The sequence below is a fragment of the Epinephelus moara genome, chromosome 16, assembly GCF_006386435.1.
Source record: "Epinephelus moara isolate mb chromosome 16, YSFRI_EMoa_1.0, whole genome shotgun sequence".
NCBI classification, from domain to species: Eukaryota; Metazoa; Chordata; class Actinopteri; order Perciformes; family Serranidae; genus Epinephelus; species Epinephelus moara.
Window position 1 is genome coordinate 25,112,090 of NC_065521.1, and position 21,374 is coordinate 25,133,463.

The window sequence follows — 21,374 nt, forward strand, 5'->3', positions numbered from 1 at the left end:
TGCAGTATATGCTAGCAGTAGCTTATGTAGCTTCAAGCCGCTAGCCTCAAGCAGAGATGATGAGCAGGCTACAGAGATCTGGTATGATCACTTCTTTCTCCACACCAACATTTTTTTTTTCAATCTAACAATTCTAGTTGTAAGCCGACTTAAACGATATAACTTAAGGCAATTTATCAGATTTCACGCAGCTCCCTCTGGTACAACAAAAAGCTTTACACAGCTTTTTTCACATGAAGCAGTAGTACTCCCCAAGACCTGTAAATCTGTGGAGTTTCCCTTTAAAGAGAGAGTTCATGTGTAGCCTGTGCACTGCAAGGCAACACATTACCACTCCTACAGTGCAGCATATTAGTGTAGTGATTTAAAATCTTTCAGTGTTTGAAATGCTGCATGGACTTTGCATTGCATTTTTGGCCAGTCACTCTCGGTGTCTCCTATTTGCCGACTTGCTATCAGTGATTCAGTCCATTTTCTACCAGTTTAATTCAAAGAATTTCTTTGCACCAAATTAATCATCTTTCCTAGTGCTTGCACCTGAGTAAAGCAAAGCTATCCCACCTTTTTTGAACACCCTATCTTGCTCTATCACTGAGCCTTACTGACTTTATCAATAGGCTCTCCCGTAAAAGAGGAGTGAAGAAGCTGAGGAAAGCAAGAAACAGGAATTGTGAAAATACAAAAGGAAGCAGAGCAATAGAGGTGGAGGTTTAGAAAGAGAAGAGAGATAGAGAGAGAAACTGAGAAAGAAAAGGGAAAAGACAGAAAAGCAGGAGGAGGTGGGGTTAGAGGGAGACGCTCCACTGCCTGGCTGACAAACAGAGGGTCCCTCCAGAGCCAGGCAGATGAGAAGGAGAGGAGGAGAAAGGGAGAGGGGTGAGAGAAAAGGAGGGGAGTTTGATGTGGGCAGTCAACCCCACCACCCTCCAACAGCCTTCCCTCTCTTCCTCCACCCCCCAGCAGAAAATCTATGCCTGCTCTCTTAGTATTCCTCCCATCTCTTGTGAAGGCTCTGCGGAGGGGAGAGCAGACAAGTGGACTGCTAGTGAGGCCCTGGCCAGCCGTGTGTGATGCTAGCTGGGAGTTTTTTTCCTTCTTCCTTTTTAGGATGGGGTGTTTGCTCAGGGCTGACAGGACAGACAGAGCGCCCAGCCACTTGAAAACCTCCACTAGGGACCTGAACTGGACACATCCTCCCTGTACACCTCCCTTTCCTTTCCCCTCCCTCTTTTTTTTAAAAAACCTGTAGATCAATGGTTTTACTGTGTGGATCGCCTATTCTCAGACTGGACATGAGAATAATCTACTGATGACGAGGGAGGGCGCTGTGATGAAACAACCACTGTAATTAAGATGTCTTCTGAAGTATCAATTCTTTGTATTTGCTCAACAGTTTTTGTGAGCATCAGTATTTTAGCCCATCATCCACAACTTGCATAGCTTACATCAATGCCCATCATTTTCAAATGTATTTTCCACCTCACAGGTTTCCACTGGGTTCCATTTATTTCAGTACAGAAAAATGAACTTGCAAAATCTTCTAAGAACACTTAGTCACCTTTGAATGGACTTCACTCTGATCTGAGCCTTGCTGTGCTTTCTCCTAGACTGAAAAATTAGCCTACTTCTGTGTACATGCAGCTGGATATTGTAGTCCCGAGAGGCTAATGCACTACAAATTAAGAGAACACATGCAAACAGATACCACACAAGCAGGGGAATAAACACTTTCAACAATTTAATAGCACATTAAGGCCACATCCAAACTAATACGTCGTCATTCAGTTCTCCAGCATCGTTTCAGAAATAATCTCTGTCCCTAGTAACACGACCGAAATGGATATCACATGACCATTATACGTACACTGGGCATGCACATGCTGATGTAAACAGAAGGCAGAATGTCAACTCTGGGGTTGGTTGCTTACAGAAAATACTTCAGAGAGGGTGAAAAGTAAAATTTCTTTGCTTGGATCGACAATTAGGTGGAGCTGTCACTGAAAGTAAAACATGAGTTTAAGGTGGTCAAGGCGGTGGAAACAGATAAGGAGTTGATGCAAAGAATATACTGTGAAATATCACGGGAGCATTAGAGCAGCATTAGAGCATTATCCATCGCTGGAGGAAGCCATGGCAATGGGAAATGCGTACCCACACAAGAAGGATAAAATCACAAAATGTGTGCTGACCTCGCGGATGTTTTGACTTGACAAGCTGTCACCACTTATACAATATTGGGAAGCAAATGTGTGTGTGCCATTTCCAAAAGTCTCCATTTTCGGTCATCCAAACTAAAACATAACCCCGCTGTTTTCAAACTACAGCAGGGTCAGCAGCTTTTCATGAGTCTCTGTTTTAGGGGAGCAGTGTGGACGCTAGGCGTAAATGCAGCGTTTTAAACAAAAACGCATTAGTCTGGATGTAACCTTATGAAAAGTGCTGCAAATAGAGACATGCTGCAAAAAGAGACTGTATTCAGGGGACACGCTTGTTGTTGCCATGTTTTGTGATCTATGAAGGTACTGAGGTTGGCTATATGTCATTGTGATTGCATGATTTAGATACAATAATAATAATAATAATAAGCAAAGTCTAACGCTAGGCTAACAGCAGATATCTGAATCATGCAATCACAATGTTAAACTAAGAAGTGTTTCTTAACACCACTGATGGATAGCTGACCTAAAGTGATGCATGCCAACATGCTAAACTGGAGAACAAGGTAAACATTAAGCAACATCTGCCTTGCATCAGCATGTTAGCATTGTCATTATGAGCATCTTAGCATGTTGATTTAGCGATTAGCGCAAAGTACCATTGTCTCTATGTACAGTCTCACAGAGCCTCTTCTTGTATGCTCTACACAATACCCCTGACAAAAAGAAAGGCGACAAGTGATGGATTTTCCATCTCATGCAAATCTCAAGCCTCATCACATTGATATTTTCAATGATATTTATGTTACACAAAGGCTGCCTGGAAAGTCAGAAATCGATGTAAAAAATCTGTAGTAAATGGTTAACAGTATTGTAAACTAAGCTACAGTTTGTAGGTTTGTAATGTCCTTAGAAGTTGCCAGGTTTCTGATTCAAATCCCCAGACCACAGAGGAAAACTAAGGTGGTGAAGGCACACAAGTCCCAATCAGCTCAGTGACAGAAAAAGTTGTGTATGAATAGTGGCCTGTTTTACCGGTAATGTGAAACAAAGCATGTGTGCACCATTTGACCTTCCCTGGATAAATAAAGGTTAACAAGGTAAATAATGTTACTGCTCTCCCGCAAAGTTGCCCTGTCTGAGTGAGCATTTAATCTTTAACTGCACAGATAACCATTGTTCTCTGACAAAAATGACAGTGTTATTGATCACCCGTGTACCTATAATCTCCATTACCACTGCTGCACCATGGATGCTGAACCACAGACACACAAAGCTTTGTTGTCCTGAACATCCTCTTTCAGAGTACCCCGTTACTCTGTCACCTTGAGCCTGGTTCGTCATGCTTGTGTGATCGCTCTAAAGGTCACAGCTTGTAGCTACTGTCATTAGCTGTCACTCTTCCACACTTCCTCCCGCTCCCTGCCTCTCTCCTCCTTCAAGTCGCTCTCTGTCACGCGTTTCTTTCTTCTCTGGAACACAGATCAAAGTGCCATCTTTAGTTGGACTTTGAAGGTTAAGAGAAGTGAGAAGCGATCCCAATGCAGAGTGAGCCTGCTATGTGTCTGCGTGCATGTGTGTTATCCGATGTGCAGATGCACGGCGAGAGGAGACAAGTTGATCAAGGTGGCTCTGCTGGGAGCACAGTATCTTTAGGTGTTACGGCGTATCAGACAGCATGCCTGTTGCAATTACAGTTGTGTCCGAGACAAAAAGTCTACGGCTATCTGAGGATCCACTGCCTGAGGGGGGAGGCGGAGAAGAAATGTTTCTTTCAGCACTTCAACAGCAGCTAATCAAGGTCTAATATCTGGAATAGCAGTTAGAGCATAGAGTAATTGTATTTTTTATCAGGGACACGGAGAACAGTAGCACAATACTGTTTTCTGAATACAAACACAGCGTTTAATTAACAGAATTCTCCTTGAGCACGCCTATGAATGCACATGAAAGGGAGGAAATTCAGCTTGCTGCCGGAAATCCATCTGACAATATGAAACAGCGGCGACACTGAAGTGTCTTACATTCCACCACACACAGTGTGGCCGTGTGTGGTTAATTGAAACATGTTTGACTGAGAGGAAGGAGAGAAAGAGGAGAATAAGTAAAGAGACAGCAAACACAGGTGTGGCGTTTTATCTGTTGGGGAGGTGAGGGGTAATCACGGCAAATTTTAATCAGTTTAGATCAATTATTCATGGTCAGGGGCCTAGCGAGCTGATTTCTAAAATGCCCCTTCTCTCTCTCTGTCTGACAGCCCTGTATGAATTATTCAGACTGCATTTACACAAAGAACTCCATCTCTGATACCTGATCAGTCAGTTAGAAACATTATGCAACAGGGAATGTCAATTAGAAATGGGGAAATGGGTCTCCTGGTATGTGCACAGTAAAAAAGGAAAACAAAGCCACTCAAGGAGAAGTGAGAGGATAACACACACACCATGAAAGTCTTGAATAACCCCAAAACTCATGGTCTCGGGAGATTATTATTCATCGAGAGAGGAGTTCTCAGCTTTAATGGGTTCAACCAATGTCAAGCTGGTCCTTGCACTGTTTGTCCACTTTTTATCCATCACTTTATCTATTCACTAAGTGAACTCTGCGTCAGACCGCGAACTCAACCCAGCTCCATGTTCAAGCTTTAATCATTTCCCTTGCAACTCGCTCCTCCTACTCCCTCCAAAACACTTCTTTCCACCATCGCTGCTCATTCAGAATGATGCTGCTGCCTCATTTTCATCCTCACCAAATCACCCTCGTCCCCTTCCTCTTGCAGTTCATTCACTGGCTGCCGCAGGCTGTTTGTAATTAGATTAAAAACCTGATGCTGGTCTAAATCCCACACTCCCTTACCTCAAGGCCAGGGCTATATGCACCGGCCGCTGCCAGCCATTTAGCTTTCCTTTCCCTGGTTGTTTTTCCACATGGTCAATCTCTTCCCTGCTGGGTCCCAGAAGGTGGAATGACCTTCCCTCTCTGGTCTAAAAAGCAGAGTCACACCCCGTCGTTTATCATTTACTGAAAACTTGTGTTTTCAAGCATCTCCATATCCCCACAGAATCATTTTTCAGTACAAATAACTGCTTTTATCTCACTTCTTAGCTCTTATTTTGTCTGCCTCCCTCCTCCCCCAAGATATTCTCACAGTACCTTAGCTCTTACAGTACTGTCAGGGCACATTGGCACTGATTTTTGCTTTCATTGTAATGGTTGTGACTAAGGAATTTTGTTCTGGATGACATTTTCTGCCAAATGCCTCAGTTTTTAGTGAAGAGAAAACTACACTACTGTCATGCAAGAAGCTCTGTGAGGCTGTGAGCTAAACGTTAATACTAGTGTGGGCAGATGCTCATGATGACAACATGCTGATGTTAAGCACGTATAATGTATACCATGTCAGCCCCTTCTCATTTCCAGGGTGTCAAATACTGGCGCTTTGTCATGCCCCTCAGCGTGTGATATCAAACGTCAAAGAAAGCCTTCATCATGTTAATGAGAAACAGGTAACTTGTAGATGGGTTAAACAAAACCGGACTTTCAGCCAGGAGACCACAGTTCATGTCCAGTGTGAAACCAAAAGTCAATGCTCTTTTAATATTACATTAGACAATGTACATACGATTGTTGTGCACTGATGTTAGTCACGTGACGTATTTACAGCATGTTATGTTCTTATTTCAACCCCAAATATGATCTACTTTTAAACCTAACCTAATCTAAGTAGTTTTGTTGCCTAAACCTAACTGCGACAGTTTTACAGCACTGACTACGTGTTACAGTGTGTTTCAGCTCTGTGGACTTCGCATTGCTATGAGACACAGAGGGGGCATGACAAATTACATGTTGACCATGTTTACCATCTTAATTAGGAGTGTTAGCATGCATAGCATTTGGTAATTAGCCCTAAACACAAAGGACATCCGAGGCTGGTGTCATAAGCTTTGCAGGTATAAACCTTGAGGCTTACCATTCATCATAACAAAAGTCATGATAATTCTCACATAAACATAAAACCAAATCTTTAATGGCAACTCACCCAAAAGTTGTTGAGACATTTAACTCAAAAACAATTGTCTATTTCATGGTGGTGGTATAGAAGAAGTCAAGGGATCACCAAGATCAGTAGTATGCATTTTCTGGAAACCATAAATGTCAGTACCAAATGTTGTGACACCCGGTAGGTGCTGAGTCATTTCACAGAGTAAGTGAAAGACTTGGAAGATTTGGTGGTACTAGAAAAAAGGTCCAAGTATTGCCAAAGTCAGTGGATTTATTGTCTGGGGGACCTTGGACATCTGCACCAAATTTTATGGAAATCCATCTCATAGCTGTCAAGACATTTCATGAAAAAAGAAAAATAGATGTTGGGTGGTGCTAAATTAAAAGTCAGGGGGTTACCAAAGTCATAAGGATTTATCTCTGGGTACCTTGGATATGTGTGCTAAATTCCATGGGAATCCATCCAATAATTGTTGACATATCTAAGTGGGACCCAAAGTGGTAACCTGACGCGCCAGATGGTTTGTTACAAAGAACCATCTGAAAAGCCGACACTGGAAATTGGAAAAGGGCAGGCACTTTCACAAATACTTGGCAGGGTATTGAATGAACCATTTGTCGTCCATCATGGGCCAGCTGGGAGAACGGCAGAAACATCTTTTCCACTGAGAGCACCATCAGTTCTTTGCTCCTCTTTTAATGGAGGAAAGACTCTTCATTTCCAATATACAGTAACCTAGGAGGGAGCTGCCATTGTTTTATATGAACAGTTGCCTTTCCATGTTCTGTTGTCACCCCATGGACAGTACAGATGACTGACATAACAGCTGTATGTCCAAGTGTTCATTTTTCCTATAAGTCTGGTTTTATTATTTGATGCTATAAAAAAGGGGAGCTGACGTTGGGAACGGCACAGGCTCTGGCTCCAAATGACGTTAACAGTGCAAGATTGCAGTGACTGTATCTAGGATATTTTGGCTTCGTTTTTGTATAATAGGAGGAAGTGGAGACATGTCTATCTTCATATACAGTCAGTGGTTGTCACACACACCTAAACCATGTCCATAGCTGCAAGTAGCTCCTCACAGGACGCTGATTGGCCTGAACCACTGGTAGTGCAGACACAAACATATTAAGCCTGACAAAATGGCTGTTCGTGTGATTTCGTGATCTCACCATTCTGGTTTGATCTTGGGATATCATGAGAATCCAGGTGCCGTGCAACATAACCAAAGTGGTCGACTAATTGACCAACTGACCAACCTTCAGACTGACATTGCTAAAAAAAAAGCCCATCAAAACCTAAAGTGAACACTACAGTCATCATACATGCTGATTCAGTACATGACTTTTGAGGACATGCTGCCCCCAAAGTCAGTCTGAGAACTTACTAGTACAAGGACAGAGGAGGTAGAGGGATGAGTGTACGGGAGAGAAGGGGTGGTCAGGCAGAGAGAGGCAGACAAATAGACAGCAGAGAAATGAGAAAGTGTAATTCTTGCCCGGCACAATTTATCATGCCGTACCTGACAGCCACCAACCATAAGTCACCAAATAATCACTCTCAATAATTCAGAGGGATCTCTAGTGTCCTCCCTTCCCCTCTGCCTGCCCTTGTAACGCATTCCCATGACACGAGGTCAAACCACATGCCCATTGACACTCTTCTTAAATGCAGTTTGACCAGACCAGGTTTGACTCGACTGACTGTATCGCTGCGGTGCATGACAACAGGTTAGCAGGAGGGGTGGAGGGAAGGGCAGGACGTGTTGTTCATTCCTCGCAGTGTTTCTTAGCAATCCTGCATCTCACTGGCTGGACTAAGAGGCTATCACAATTGACATCTCCATGGGAACGTCCCACTGCATCACTAATGCACAATTCACTGCTGTTTCCTTGCATTCCAATAATATCTTCCTGTACTGTGGAGACACTCAGAATCAGCCAATACTATGTTCTGCTTTTGAATCCTGGATTTCCACCTTTGCAGTTTAATAGAGATAAGACCACAGATCAATGGCAATTTTGTCAGTGGATAGGAATTCTGTCGGATGAAAAGATATCACAGACAAGGGTGTAAATGTTACGTATGGGTGATATTAGAAATACAAACTCCTCAATACATAATACCAGGTCAAACAATACATGAGTGAAAGATATGAGGGATACGTGAATGCAGGAACTGAGGGACGATCATGACTGAAAGAAATTATGAGGCAGATAAATGTATCATCTTTCCAACAGCATGTGTCTTAGTTGGGAAAGCTGGCCGGTCCATTCATCCTCGTCATGTTGCTGTCAAAGCCCCGCTGTAGACGAGTGATGACCACCCTTGTCAGACCAAGCGCTGTCTGTCTCCCTCTGAATGATAGAAATGTAGAGTGTGTCTGTACTGAAGGACGGATCAATTTCTTTCACTCTGTCCTCTACATCTCCGTGCTTTCCCTTGTCATACCTTGAAAATCACAGTAATCTCTTCTCCCCTGAAATAGAAGATTTGGATGTTTTTTTTCCATCACTATCTGAATCTTAATCCACACCTTTCATACATTGGGAAGATTTTCGCTTTGACATCTGTCCCTGCTGTGTGTCACTTCTCGACCTTTCCTCTGCGTTTGTGTCCATCATCTCTTTTGTCTGTGACTGCTGGCTTGGGTGATCATGTGTGCGGCCTGTGTTTATTTCGCAGCGTGGCACAGGAGGGGATCGCCACCGACTTGGGGATGCTCTGAAAATGTCATTGTTTGGTTGTGCTCTGCTTTCTGACGCAGTTTATACAGCAGCGATGATTTTTCCTCCCCAGAGTGGCCTCCTGCTTTGTCTGCCTAGAATCAGGAACGGTAAATAAGTGGTAATGGGAGTGAATGGGAGGGGAAGTCAGCCAACGTCTTTCTGTCATCACTTTAGAAGGTTGCGACCCTAAAGCACGGTGGCACAGAGCTGCTAAATTATTCAGGCTGTGTCTCAAGCCCCGATCTCTGGAGAAGACGGGCCTGTGATTGCTTGGAGCGGACTGACTGACATTTGCACATGAAAATCGCCTCTGTTTCCCCCAAACACCCGTTCTGCTCAAAGGAAACATTAGAGGGACCCTGGTTCTGTGTGATGGGGGCTCTGGGTTGTGGTGAGTAACTCTGAGTTGTGGGAGGGTTGGTAGAGGAAGCATTGCTTTTTAGACATGCGGCTGAGCAGTGAGCAATCAAACTCACTCAACTCCTGAAGAAACAAACTACAAGAAAAGTTCTACCCTGTGTTGAAATTGCAGTTTAGGGTAAATGAAAATCTTGAAAGTGTCAATATAATGAGCATAAATGCAGCTTGAAAATTGGAGTGGCAGAGTAGGACCTAAGGGACTGGCTGACTCATAAATCATCTTTCTGAGTGGGGTCAAGGGCCATTTGACTGAGACATGAGCAGAAATGTGATTTTAGTTATGGGAATATTTTCTCACCAATAATGCAATAACACATTGTGCATATCCCAGCATACTTATTGATTAAACGCCAGCATTTTGTGTACATAGAAATTCCAGATGGGTGAGATTAATGCAAAAAAAAAGAAAAGAATCAATGTGTTCCAAAATGTTTTTGCATGCTATGTCAGTGTGAGGTTGAAAATCTCTGTATGATGCATTGCAATGTACGAGGTTTATTCGTGCTGCAAGGCCTGCAAAGAGCATAACTATTCTGTAATTGCAAATTGAAGTTTGTTTCATTCTAATTTATTATAATAAATCTTCAGTAGATTGTTACAGAAACAGTCTATACAATTCAAGTTGTTAACTGTTATTTGGCCAATTAAAGCTGGAGAGCTTTGATTAATCAGACTCCTTCCAGGGTGCAGTTAAAGTGAGCGAGCAGGAGAGAGTGTGTGTGCGAGGGAGGAGAGTGAGAACATCCCTCTGTATGCTGGACCATGTCTCTGAGCTGAAGGCGAGCGGAGCTTGGGTGAGGGGTGGGAGGAGGTGAGGGTGGGGGTGGGGAGGTGCAAGGGATAACTGGCCCTGCTGGGAGGGAGGGAGGAGGAGGAGAACACAGTGAAAGAGAGGGAGGGTGGGAGAAAGGGAGAGGGAGAGGGAGAGGGTGGAGCATCGGACAGATGACAAATTGTGATTAATAAATGTGGTTCAGGACAGCAGTGTGGAGGGTTGTTATTAATAGAGAGAATTAGAGTGGCTGTGCAACTCAATCTGCACACTGTCACTCTGCATCAGGCCCCATAATCAGAGTCTAATGAAACAGCACAGCACCAGGATGTAGACACATCCACACCCGTGCACTCTGCTTACAAATCTGCACTTACAGTAAACACACATGCTCAGGTAAGTCAGGGAGAAAATAATGCATGTCATGTCTGAATGAAAGAACAATGTGATGCACGGACTGATGAAACCAACTTCATATTTATCTTTAAATTATCTTGCTAGAAGTGTGACATATGTTCTGTGCAAATCCTTTATATCTTTTTCTTTTCACCCCAGAACATATCCTGCAGCAGTTATTTTTAAGGAAGACACCAAATGCAGGCATGAGATGTGCCTACATTAACGTGACTCTTCATGTACAGGTGCAACTGTAAATGCAGCTATGTGGATGTCTTCCCAGTGTCCTTTTCCTCAACTGTACAGTTCTCCTAGATTCCCTGGTTTTAGACTCGCCCCAAATCACCTCTTTATATCCCTAATGACCTCCAAATTGATTTACAACAGTGTAATCTCTCACAGCGAAGAATGAGAGCTTGATAGCCAGATTCCTGTCAGTGTTAACTGTAGAAGACGTGAGCAGTGGTCCCCAGGGAGTGACGGCCCTCCGGCAGCAACGCTCCTCCTGGGGACGATATGTCATCATCCCTCAGAGCTGATGCTCAGTATGTGTTGGTCACACTCCCTGCGCTGGTATAGATTGTGTGACAGTGCCACTATCTCAAAACAAAACAGTATGTCACACATACCTTCATGTTATATGTGACATATATCACTGACTTGGATAGCTGAGATTGTTCCATCCATTGCAATAAACGTTTGGTTTGTTTGTGCCATGCATTTCATAAATTAAAAAAAAATATAGTTATTTAAAAGCTGCTGTGAATGACTGAAGTGAAGAATTAGTGTGTCTTTAAGAAACTATGCAGACAAACCAGCCATAGCAGATATATAACATGAATAATGTGGCCATAAATAAGTTCCTGCTCCTCTCTTACTTGTTTACACAGAACAGAGGAGAGAAAAGCTAGAGCTCGATTATGCAGGCGTGTGCACAAAAGACAGAGATTTATTCTCGGTGTATCATAATATATGAAATTAATTATTGAACAAACTAATTATTCAAACAGCCCAGTACTGATTCTCCTATGGCCGTTTTTACTATCGGTGACAGTAGAGACTGTGTGAAGTCAGAGCAAGTGACAGGATAAAGAAATTGCATTGAATTAAAAAAAAAGAAGCGACATTTCATCAACATAATGCATAATGTTGAAATTTCAGGTGAGTGTGAATGCTAAGGGGAGCAAATCAAGAAGAGAATAGGGAGAGAGGGAGACAGACAGCTGAAAGACATGCGCATATTTCAATATTAATCACCTCAGTAATATTTTAACAGCCTTTAAAAATCCAATCCTGAGCATATTGCCTCTGACTGTTGGCAATGATTATCTGCCCCATGCTGCTTAGGACCTCTGAGCACTGTTCTAGCAGGCCAGACTGACTGACCCGGCAAACTGGGACTGACACAGCATTTAACTCCCCCCTGCTGTTGCTCAGCTATCCCAACATTTCTCAATGGAAATATCACAGGCCACTGCTCCCCAAACCCTCCACGCCCTCCACCGCAATTCCCCACTAAATCCAACCCATCCTTGGAAACCCACCTTAAAACTTGATGATTATCCGCCTCTCCGTGTCCGGAGGGATCAGGTTGGCTGATCCCTACATGGCCAGACAGTGGTCATCATATCTGAGGAGAGAGAGGTCGAGGAGGTGGTGGTTGATAAAAAGGATGTCATCAATACTGTATGTAGACCTTATTCCCCTTACGCCCAATGCTTCAGTCATTAAACTTTAAACTCGCAGATTTGCGATTGTGCCTGTCAGACAGGTGACACAAGACTCCAAGGAAATGATGATATGAGCTAAAAAATCTGCCCAAGATGTTCCTGAAATGGAGGGTGATCAGGAGTTTAACTCACATGGCATCACATTATTTCCCTACTGCAACATGGCCTAATGGTGCAAAAAAACAAAAAACAAAACCCTCTTTGTGTATGTACACTTGCATATGTCTGTGTGTGTGCATGCGTGTTTGTGTGTGTACCAGAGTGTAGTATGTGTTTGTGTATGAGACTTTAGGTAAAGCAAAAAAGAGCAGCACAATGTGTGGGGCAGGGTGTCTCGCTAATGAGGCTTTATAGCTGTGGGATGCCAGTCACACACACAGACAATGGTCTGGGGAACATTTAGTGTCTCCTCTCCATTCCTCACACATCATGCTGAGGCATCTTTTACTCAGTCACCGTCCTCTGTCTTCCCTTCAGCGGCTCACAGAAGATTAAAACATCTGCCTTCGTTTTGCAACACTTTATCAAACATTTTTCTTGCTAAGAGTTTGCCTCTAACAACAGGTGAATGTCAGGCTAACGAGACACAGATGGGAGGCGTCAGTGCAGTCTGGTTCACATTTGTGTAAGTTTACAATGAAGTGCATGTTTTATTTTGGCTCACACATAATGATAATGATAATGAAAAATGAGAAGACGAGGGAGAAAAAATCAGGAGTGGATTTTAGTTCTCTATAGGTTACAAATAAATGTCAGTATCCATACAGTTGGCTGTGAACTATTTTTTTTAATAGAGAGCTGATGTGTGTGTGTCTGTGTGTGTCAGAGAGAGAGAGAGATAGAGAGAGAGGGGGGGGGGGGGGGGGGGGGGGAGAGGAGACGGGGTCACAGAGCAGCTGAGTGTAAGAAGCAGAACAGGGTTAACTGGGCCCTCAGGTATGTTCTCCTCCCCCCGCTCAGACTAAACATGAANAGAAAGAGAGGGAGAGAGAGGTCGATCTAACAGGTGTCGACTAGTACTGCCCATGGACCAAACACTGCGATAAGCGGTACAGTCACAGCCACTCTGGATGGGAGCGTCAGGTTGCCGTGCGTCCCTCATTTGGAAAATTGCGTCAAAAAGTGTTCCAGCAGGCATTTACTGGGCTTCATTTCCTCTGAAGTTAGCGGCATTTAAACTCAATTTCCTACCTGGAGAGAAAAGAAGGGGATTAAGCGCTGATTAAGAAACTCTCATCACTTTCCTGGCATCTCCTGCGCGCCCGTCGGCTCACCGGCTCTCCATTCGGCACTCAAGCGGTCCAAAGTCCTTCAGTCATTGTGGTGGGACGCGGGCTGAGCAGATGCACAGATAATTTTATCCTCCAAATATATGTTTTTTTCCCGATCTTAAAGAACCGATGGTGAGTATTTCTTTGTCTGTTTTTCCTGTTTCTTTTAACGGTTTTAAATTAAAGCAGAAATGTGTCCATGGCGCGTTGTAGATAATCACGCATTGTATGTAATTTACATGTGTAAAATACAGTAAAGCAAAATTTTTAAAAAATGCGTGTTTCTAGAAATCATTATTCTAATTTTTATTAAAAAAATGATATTCATGTTTATGTATAATTTAATTATTTAACATTCTTTAAATTAATGCAATTATATTACAGTTAAATGATGTATATATATCTGTAAATAAGGACAAATCAATTACTGATTGTATTTTTGCTGTTCTTTGCAGATGCAGATATAGCCAGAGGAGGAATCTTTAAAAACAAAAAGTGTTATTGGTTTCCAGAAAACGGCCCTATTTAAATGTGGACAGTGGGATCAAGATAGAAGTGGAGGGTCATAAGATGATTGTGTCAGGAAAAGATCTCTGGTGAACTTTTGTCACTTGCAGTCATGGCATTAAGTGAGACATCCACATGAAGTGAAATCCTGTGCTTTGTTAGGGGGGGCTTGAAAGAAGATTTTTCTTTGAGAGAGAAAAAAAACAAACTGTAAATCATACTTCATCCAGCAAAACAAACAATACCTCCACACCCTCCTCAATGAGCTGATTTTGGCACCAGTCCTCCTTTCAGCATACTTCTAATAAGCTCTGCTTCCACAACAACCCTCTCAGTGCCAGTCATGGTTTCTGTCTGATGCTGAAAAATAAACTGGAGGACAACAGGGGAAGTCAAAAAAAAAGGTGATACAGACTTCATCAGATAAATTATGTTTTTTTGCCGCGTGTCACCACAAATCTGAGACATCCAGATTTTTTTTTTTATATCCTTAGACACAGTGGTGTGTAAAGTTTTCATCTTTTTAGGCTTTTAAATATTGAGTTCCTGGTCCCTTGGACGTCTTTATCATTTCTCAAGGATCCTCTCATCCACCTGTTTCCCTCCTGGCTGTCTTCCATTTTGCATTCTCTCTCATACTTAGTCCAGTGATTTCCTCCCACTCCTCTCCACATCCTTCTTCACCTTTTCATACCATACTGGTTCAGTGAGAGGCTTCATCCTGGCCGGCACGATTCCAGCCAAGGGGGAAGAGGACTTCCTGACGCTGGCCGCTTCACGGCTCAGCCGCAGGAAACGTGTCATTGGAGCTGCTGTAGGTGTGGCCATGGTTCTAATACTGTTGGTGGCCATTCCCCTGCTGGTCCACACAACCAAAGGGGGGAACACCGGAAATGCAGGGAGCCATTATGAAATGCTTGGAAGCTGCAGGATGGTATGTGACCCCTACGCTACGTCTCAGCCTGGCCAGGAGCTGACAGCTGTGTCTCCTGCGCCCCAGGATTACTCTGGGAAGAAGCTAAAGTCTGGGCTGCGTGGGCCTCCAGGGATTCCTGGCCCTCAAGGAGCACGTGGACCCCCTGGAGAGCCTGGTAAACCTGGGCCACAGGGGCCTCCAGGTCCAGGTCCTGGTGGCTATTCTCCCTCACTCTACACTCCCAAAATCGCCTTTTACGCAGGGCTACGCAAGCAGCACGAGGGGAGCGAAATACTGAAGTTTGATGATGTGGTGACCAATGTAGGTAACTACTATGAGCCCAGCACCGGCAAGTTCACCTGTCCTCTGCCTGGCATCTACTTCTTCACCTACCATGTTCTAATGAGAGGTGGTGATGGGACCAGCATGTGGGCAGACCTGAAGAAGAACGGACTGGTCAGTAAATAGTGTGTGTGGGTGTGTGTGTGTTCGTCTGTGTGTGCATGAAAGTGTGTGTACAATAGAGGGTCTGCATGTATGTATTTGTATGTATGCATACACACGACCACGCAACAGATTTTTTTCCCCCACTGTTGACCGTCCTGTGTTACCATTGACTTGCATTCACCTCGGTAACATTGAGCTCTTCAGATTCAGAGCACATTCCACTTAGCAGGTGGCAACATGACAGCCAAAGAATGAAATAGCAATCTTTCCCCTCATTAAGGGGAATTCATGCTATACAGTCTAAAATCACAGCTATGGATATTTGCATTCTCACATGTTCTGTGGCTAAATGACAAGTGGCAGAATGCAGCCGCCAAAAGGAACAGGCTAATTAGTAAGTATCACACACAGAGCTTGATTATCGCCTAAACAGAAGTGCAAAAGAGCACAGGAGAAATGTCTGTCAGTACGTGGACCAGTCAGTTTACACCTCAGCTAAATAAATAATGAATGTAAAATTGACAGTCCACTCATCCACTCCCTCATTCCCCAGACACTAATTAAAGACAGAGGGGCTGATGGGGGGAAGAGGAGTGGAGAGGTGGGATAAATCACAGGGATTTCATCAGAGGACTCCAAATTCAGGAAACATTCTTCAAGTTGCTTTTTACATTCATTCATTCATCAAGGACTTCAAATGCAAATGCTCTCTGCTCAGACCTCACTCTCTAAGACATGCGGTGCGCCAAGGACTGTTTAAACATGTGCACACAGGCTAATGCAGGCTCATACATACTGTATGGTTCAATTCCACAGTTGTAAATAAGGCTGATTTGGAATAGTTTTAGACTTGATTTGGTGAGATGTAAAACTAAATGTTTAAAATTGTTCGTATTTGCCACAAAAGTGAGTATATATGTTTAAAGCCGCCTGCCCTAACATCCTATATTGTCATTCAAGTCATCTTAGCCTGCTAAATAATTTATACATCTTAGATTAGATCCCTCGAACACCCGCTATACTTTCCTCTCCTAACCCCTCCCCAGCTTGTTCATTGATTCTCCATTAATTATCTTTTCACTCAACTCAATCATTTAACCTCACCCAGGTTCATCTGACACCCATCAGGTGGCCTCCCTAAACAGTTCTGTTAAACAGAGCACTCGCCTAACAAGGTTCTTCCCAAACAGAGCTGCTGGTAGATGGAAATGGAGTGTATATGAAGTGCTGCAGAATACCTGATCATGTTTGGAGTTATTGGCGCCCCGAGGCAGGCGGGTGCTCTGCCTGTCAGTCAATAGCTGGGGTTTACTAAATGGGCAGTATGTCTGACAGGTTGCATTTCTGACTGTAGAATCAAACGGCCTGTTTTACTATTGCCGTAGGTGCTGAGGCTTTATTGGATATTTTGTCAGCCCACTGGGTTTGTTTTAATCCCCCCCGCAGCCACAAATTTGCCACCTTCCCTTTTCGCTTGTGTTGTAACTTTTACACCTTCACAGATAAGGTCATTTGTAACTTTGGGTTTGTTAGGCAGCCAGTCTAACAGATTCACAACTCATTCTGGAGGATGAATGAAACACAAGAGACCCGACGTGACGTAGACATGCCGAGACGTCCACTCTGAGACAGAGAAAGGGTGAAAGCAAAACAAGACAAGTGAGTTGATGGGAAGATCAGGGGTGGAGCAGAGGAAGATAGATGACTTAATGGAGGTGTGGAGACAGTGGGCTGGTAGACGAGGCATCAGGGAGGCTGGTGGTGAAGGCCAGGATGAGATCAGGCACGATGACCAATGGACACCCACTCAACACGTCTCGGCTTGACAAGTGATCAAGGTCGGCCAGAGAAAGAGATGAAATTGGTTTACAAGCTGTGTTTATGCCCCAACTGCACATAGGGGGTGTTTAAAAACCGAATTAATTAATTCAAAATACCAACAGACTTTGTCTGGGAATTGTTGATGTATAACGCCTGTACTTTGCAAATGATATTTAAATAGGCACGCTGCATTGGCTGTTGAACTCATGCCATGTGACATGAGTGTGGTATAATGCCAGGATCTCAGGGAGGATGTGCTGACTGTGGCAGGGCTTCCACAGGAATCCTGTAGATCCAATACCTATTACCTTGACTAAATCCCCACTCTGTAAAGCCCACCTGCTCACACCTCAATCTAACTTTCACAAATCATTGCAGCATGACAGGGTTTCGGAGTCAGGGGATTTGCAATTGAAGGGGGGTCACACTCCAGTTGCTTTCATGCTTGTAATGCAACGGTAATTGACTTACAGTACAATTCAAATGTGTGATGAGGATGTTTGCTCGAGCAGGGACGTAGGTTTCGTTTCAACATTGGGTGGGGAGGGTGCATGTGAAACAGGGGGTTTAGGCGTTCTCCAGCAGAAAATTTTGAGCATCAAACTCTTAATTTCCTGCATTCTGATGAAATTTTATGCACCAATTTGTGCGTTTTCTGCATCAATTGATGCTGTAAATGTCTTTAAATTGTAATTGTTTTCATTGGGGGTACAAATGCACAGGTTCTAAGTATTCAGGGGGACATGTGCTTAACACTGTTACACCCTATCCCCCCCTGTTAATTCTTAAAAGCAAGGTTAGGAAATAGAAGGCACACAGTGACAAATTGATAACCCATTCTGGGAGGATGATGAATCCATATTATATCCTTATGATACTTAATGATTGAATATTGATTTAGCCTGGCCCAAAACAAATAGTTATGAATGCACTTCTCATTTGTGCCACTGCCATTATAAACATGTTTAATCACTCTGTTCCTAAATTGCTGTCAAGGATATATGAGTTGTATGTTACTTAATATTCCAGCGTGGAAGTAAATGTTATTAAGACAGTCTATGCTAATGTCGGCATGCTTTATGCTGTGAAGGCTGGTAATACGTTATGCGTACCTTCTCAACAGAACTTCTCCCTTTCCCCTCATTAACTGGTATGCGAGCTGCTCACCTACTCATTTATATTCCCATAGTGCACCTCTGTATATATCTATATTAAATTTTCTTAATACAATGTGCAATGTAGACAAATAGATACTGGCTCGGCTCCCATTTAATCTCCCCCTTGTTTTTTCACCTGTCACAGACTCCTTTAATAGCTCAGTTAAAGGTCAAGTTATTTCACACACAGTAGTGTTAAAATGTCATCACTCGCTGTAATGACCGGTACCTGTATTAACTTCCCCAGTACAGAGACATGGATACAGGTGAAATATAATTAGCCTCAGAGCGAGGAGCAAGAAAGTGAGCAGAATATGCTCCACAAAGACAAGTTAATGTTGTCTTTTCAGAACGCAAAAGTTCTAAATAAAATATCAAAATGAGCCTCTGATGAAACATAAAATTAAAAGAAGGCAATCCCCTTCACACTGTGACCATTACAGTGCAGCAGACTGCAGACTGTTAATACTGAATGGCAGGTAATACAATCTAAGGTACGGTTCAATGCTGCTGTCGCTTGTCGCCATGTAATCCCCGGGCTCCCAACGGAGAGGGAAAACCTATTCAATAAATATTCTATTTCCACAACATCGTCCACCCCACCCGCCCCCAACGCTCCTGCCATGTGCTGGAGTCCCTTAGGTAAGTTTAACAGCTACTTTTCTATTGTCTCCGCTCTAAGAGGTCAGTATATCACAGTGAATGAATCCTGTCAGTTTTATTACCAGTGGAGCACAGACCCACAGATAAAAACAAGACTTCATATACCCCCGCATCTCACCGGTCTCACAAAATAGCCTCGCTTGATCAGTCTGTTACTCTAGACCCCTCCCTCCCCTTTCCTCAACCACTTGGCCCTTGTTTTTTTCCCCCCTTTCTCTCGTCTTTTTGTCTATCCTTGTCTCTCGTCAGCGCTGCGGTTCCACTTGTATAGAAAATGACACTGCAGCTGCTCCCCACACCGCCACATCCCCTCCCAACTCCTTGCTCCTCGCCTGTGGCCCCCCCTGCTCCCAGGCGTGTTTACTGGAGGCCCTATAATGAAAGGGCTAGGCGGAGACAGAGACAGCCACAGGCAAACCCTGGGGGCCCCTGCCTCACGGCTCACAACCCTTCCAGCTCCAGGATCAGCACAGTGTGCTGCCTGGTTCACACGGATCAGCCCGTGTCCTCCAGCCGTATCCATCTCCTCTTGTCGGCTGCCTGTCCTAATCCCACCACGGCTCCCTCATGCCTCTCTGTCTGGCATCTGCATTAATGGATGGCTTGTATTATTCCTTCACGCGCAGGAACATCAGCTGAAGCACCAATTCATATATCATATATTGGTAAAATGATCTCTACACTGACTGATGAATATTACTCTGTCGTACGGTATCCAAGCGCACTTTCATGCATTAAGTCATGAGAATCTGAGAAGGCCTGAGGGGGGAAAGATCTCCCTACATCTCCCTCCGTTACACTGTTTGGCCAAAATAATGAGCAGGATGACATATGCCTTGTGTCGATAGAAGTCTCAACAACAGCATCACTGTCAGCTGCAGCCAAAGATGCAAATGTGATATTGGCTGTCACTACACATGTCAAGCAGAACAACAATATAACCTTTACAGATGACAATGGATTGGTGTCGTTATTTGAGAGATGGTCTTATGGGGGCCTGTGAAAGAGTGAATTATTTTCAGTATTTAATTAAACTAATTGGGCAGCCTGGGTATCACAAGAGCACCCAAAACATAAACAAAAAATGTTTTGTACGCCTCTGATTATATGACAAATGAATGCTCAGTGTTGCCTGCGACCTATGGACTGTTGTTAGACAAAATATTTTTTTTATCTCTCATGAATTTTGATTTTCCTCTGATGGAACAAGACGGGCATAAACAGATACAAATACAAAGGATGTCAGATTACATAAGAATATTCTTATCTCTCCATCTGAACCATCTGAGTATGAAGGGATCAAATAATTTAACCTGTTGCTGATTTATTTGTCAACCTCTTAAACACAAGGCGATGTAATACATTGTATAGTGTTTACTTGTTTTTATCTTGTGCTGCTGCCTATCTTTGCCCCTTAAAAAAGGGGTTTTAAATCTCACTGGTACCTATCCTAGTTATATAAAGGTTAAATAAATTAAATAAACAGACAGGGTTGTTTTTGACCATTTTGTTGCTCTAGGCCACGTTACGACTGCTGCCCCTCAGTGCTCTGAACTTAATGATGCTTAAGTTTCAATCAATTTTATTCTGCTACACTCATTTCAAACCCTACTTTATGTGGCAATTTAGTACATAAACAGAATTTTAGATAGGGGTGCAATGAGCTTATCTACTGGTATACATTTACATTACAATAGTCGTATTATTGTATAAATTAATTACATACATGATTTTAGTGATTCAGGTTTGTGGTCTGTGCTTCATGCCTTTCACTTCTCCCCATCTCAGACAGTCCGTGTCATATTTAGACAGGCTGAGAAACAGGTGTTAGTGTATCTGATTTTCACTTCTTCATTGTTTTCCCTGCTGAGACAATGTTTTGTTCAAATCTATTTTGGTTTAAGTTTCCTACCTAATGTGGCTACAGTGCACACGTATCCTACATTAAAATGGGAAAAGCTGACTTGGTCTGCGATGAGAAATATAGCTGTTTTTGGCAGATCCACTCTACGCTGCCTCTGCCTAAAAACACCCCTGTGGAAAACAGAATCTGGAATCTAATGAAACAAGACTGTTATAGTAGTGTAACAATAGCTGTGGTTGGTTTACTGTGCGGCTGCTGAGCTGTGAAGCCTCAGGAGATCGACTCCTCAGCTCCCTTAATCAATCTGATTTAGACTGGACAGGGACATAACCACTGGTCACCAACATGCTGTGTGTTAGACGCAACATCCATGACCTGAGTTCAATTTAAGATAGGGTCCAGAAAATTGAGCACAGCTCCAGTGTTGAAAGATGGTGAACATTGGGCTTAGATGGGGGGGGGGGGGGGGGGGGGGGGAAAATGGGTAGGGGCACCAGGGGGAAAGGGGATTTTTTTTTT

General features: G+C 43.4%; 1 protein-coding gene across 1 annotated transcript in view; it reads left to right on the plus strand.

Annotated features, from left to right (window-relative positions):
- The first annotated feature begins 13,247 nt into the window (after positions 1–13,247).
- c1ql4a (complement component 1, q subcomponent-like 4) overlaps positions 13,248–21,374 on the plus strand; it is a 10,810-nt gene continuing 2,683 nt past the window's right edge. The window contains exons 1-2 of the mRNA XM_050066048.1: positions 13,248–13,612; positions 13,936–15,359. Of these exons, the coding sequence (XP_049922005.1) occupies positions 14,814–15,359 (546 nt within the window). The 5' untranslated portion in view covers positions 13,248–13,612; positions 13,936–14,813. The remainder of the gene's footprint in view (positions 13,613–13,935; positions 15,360–21,374) is intronic.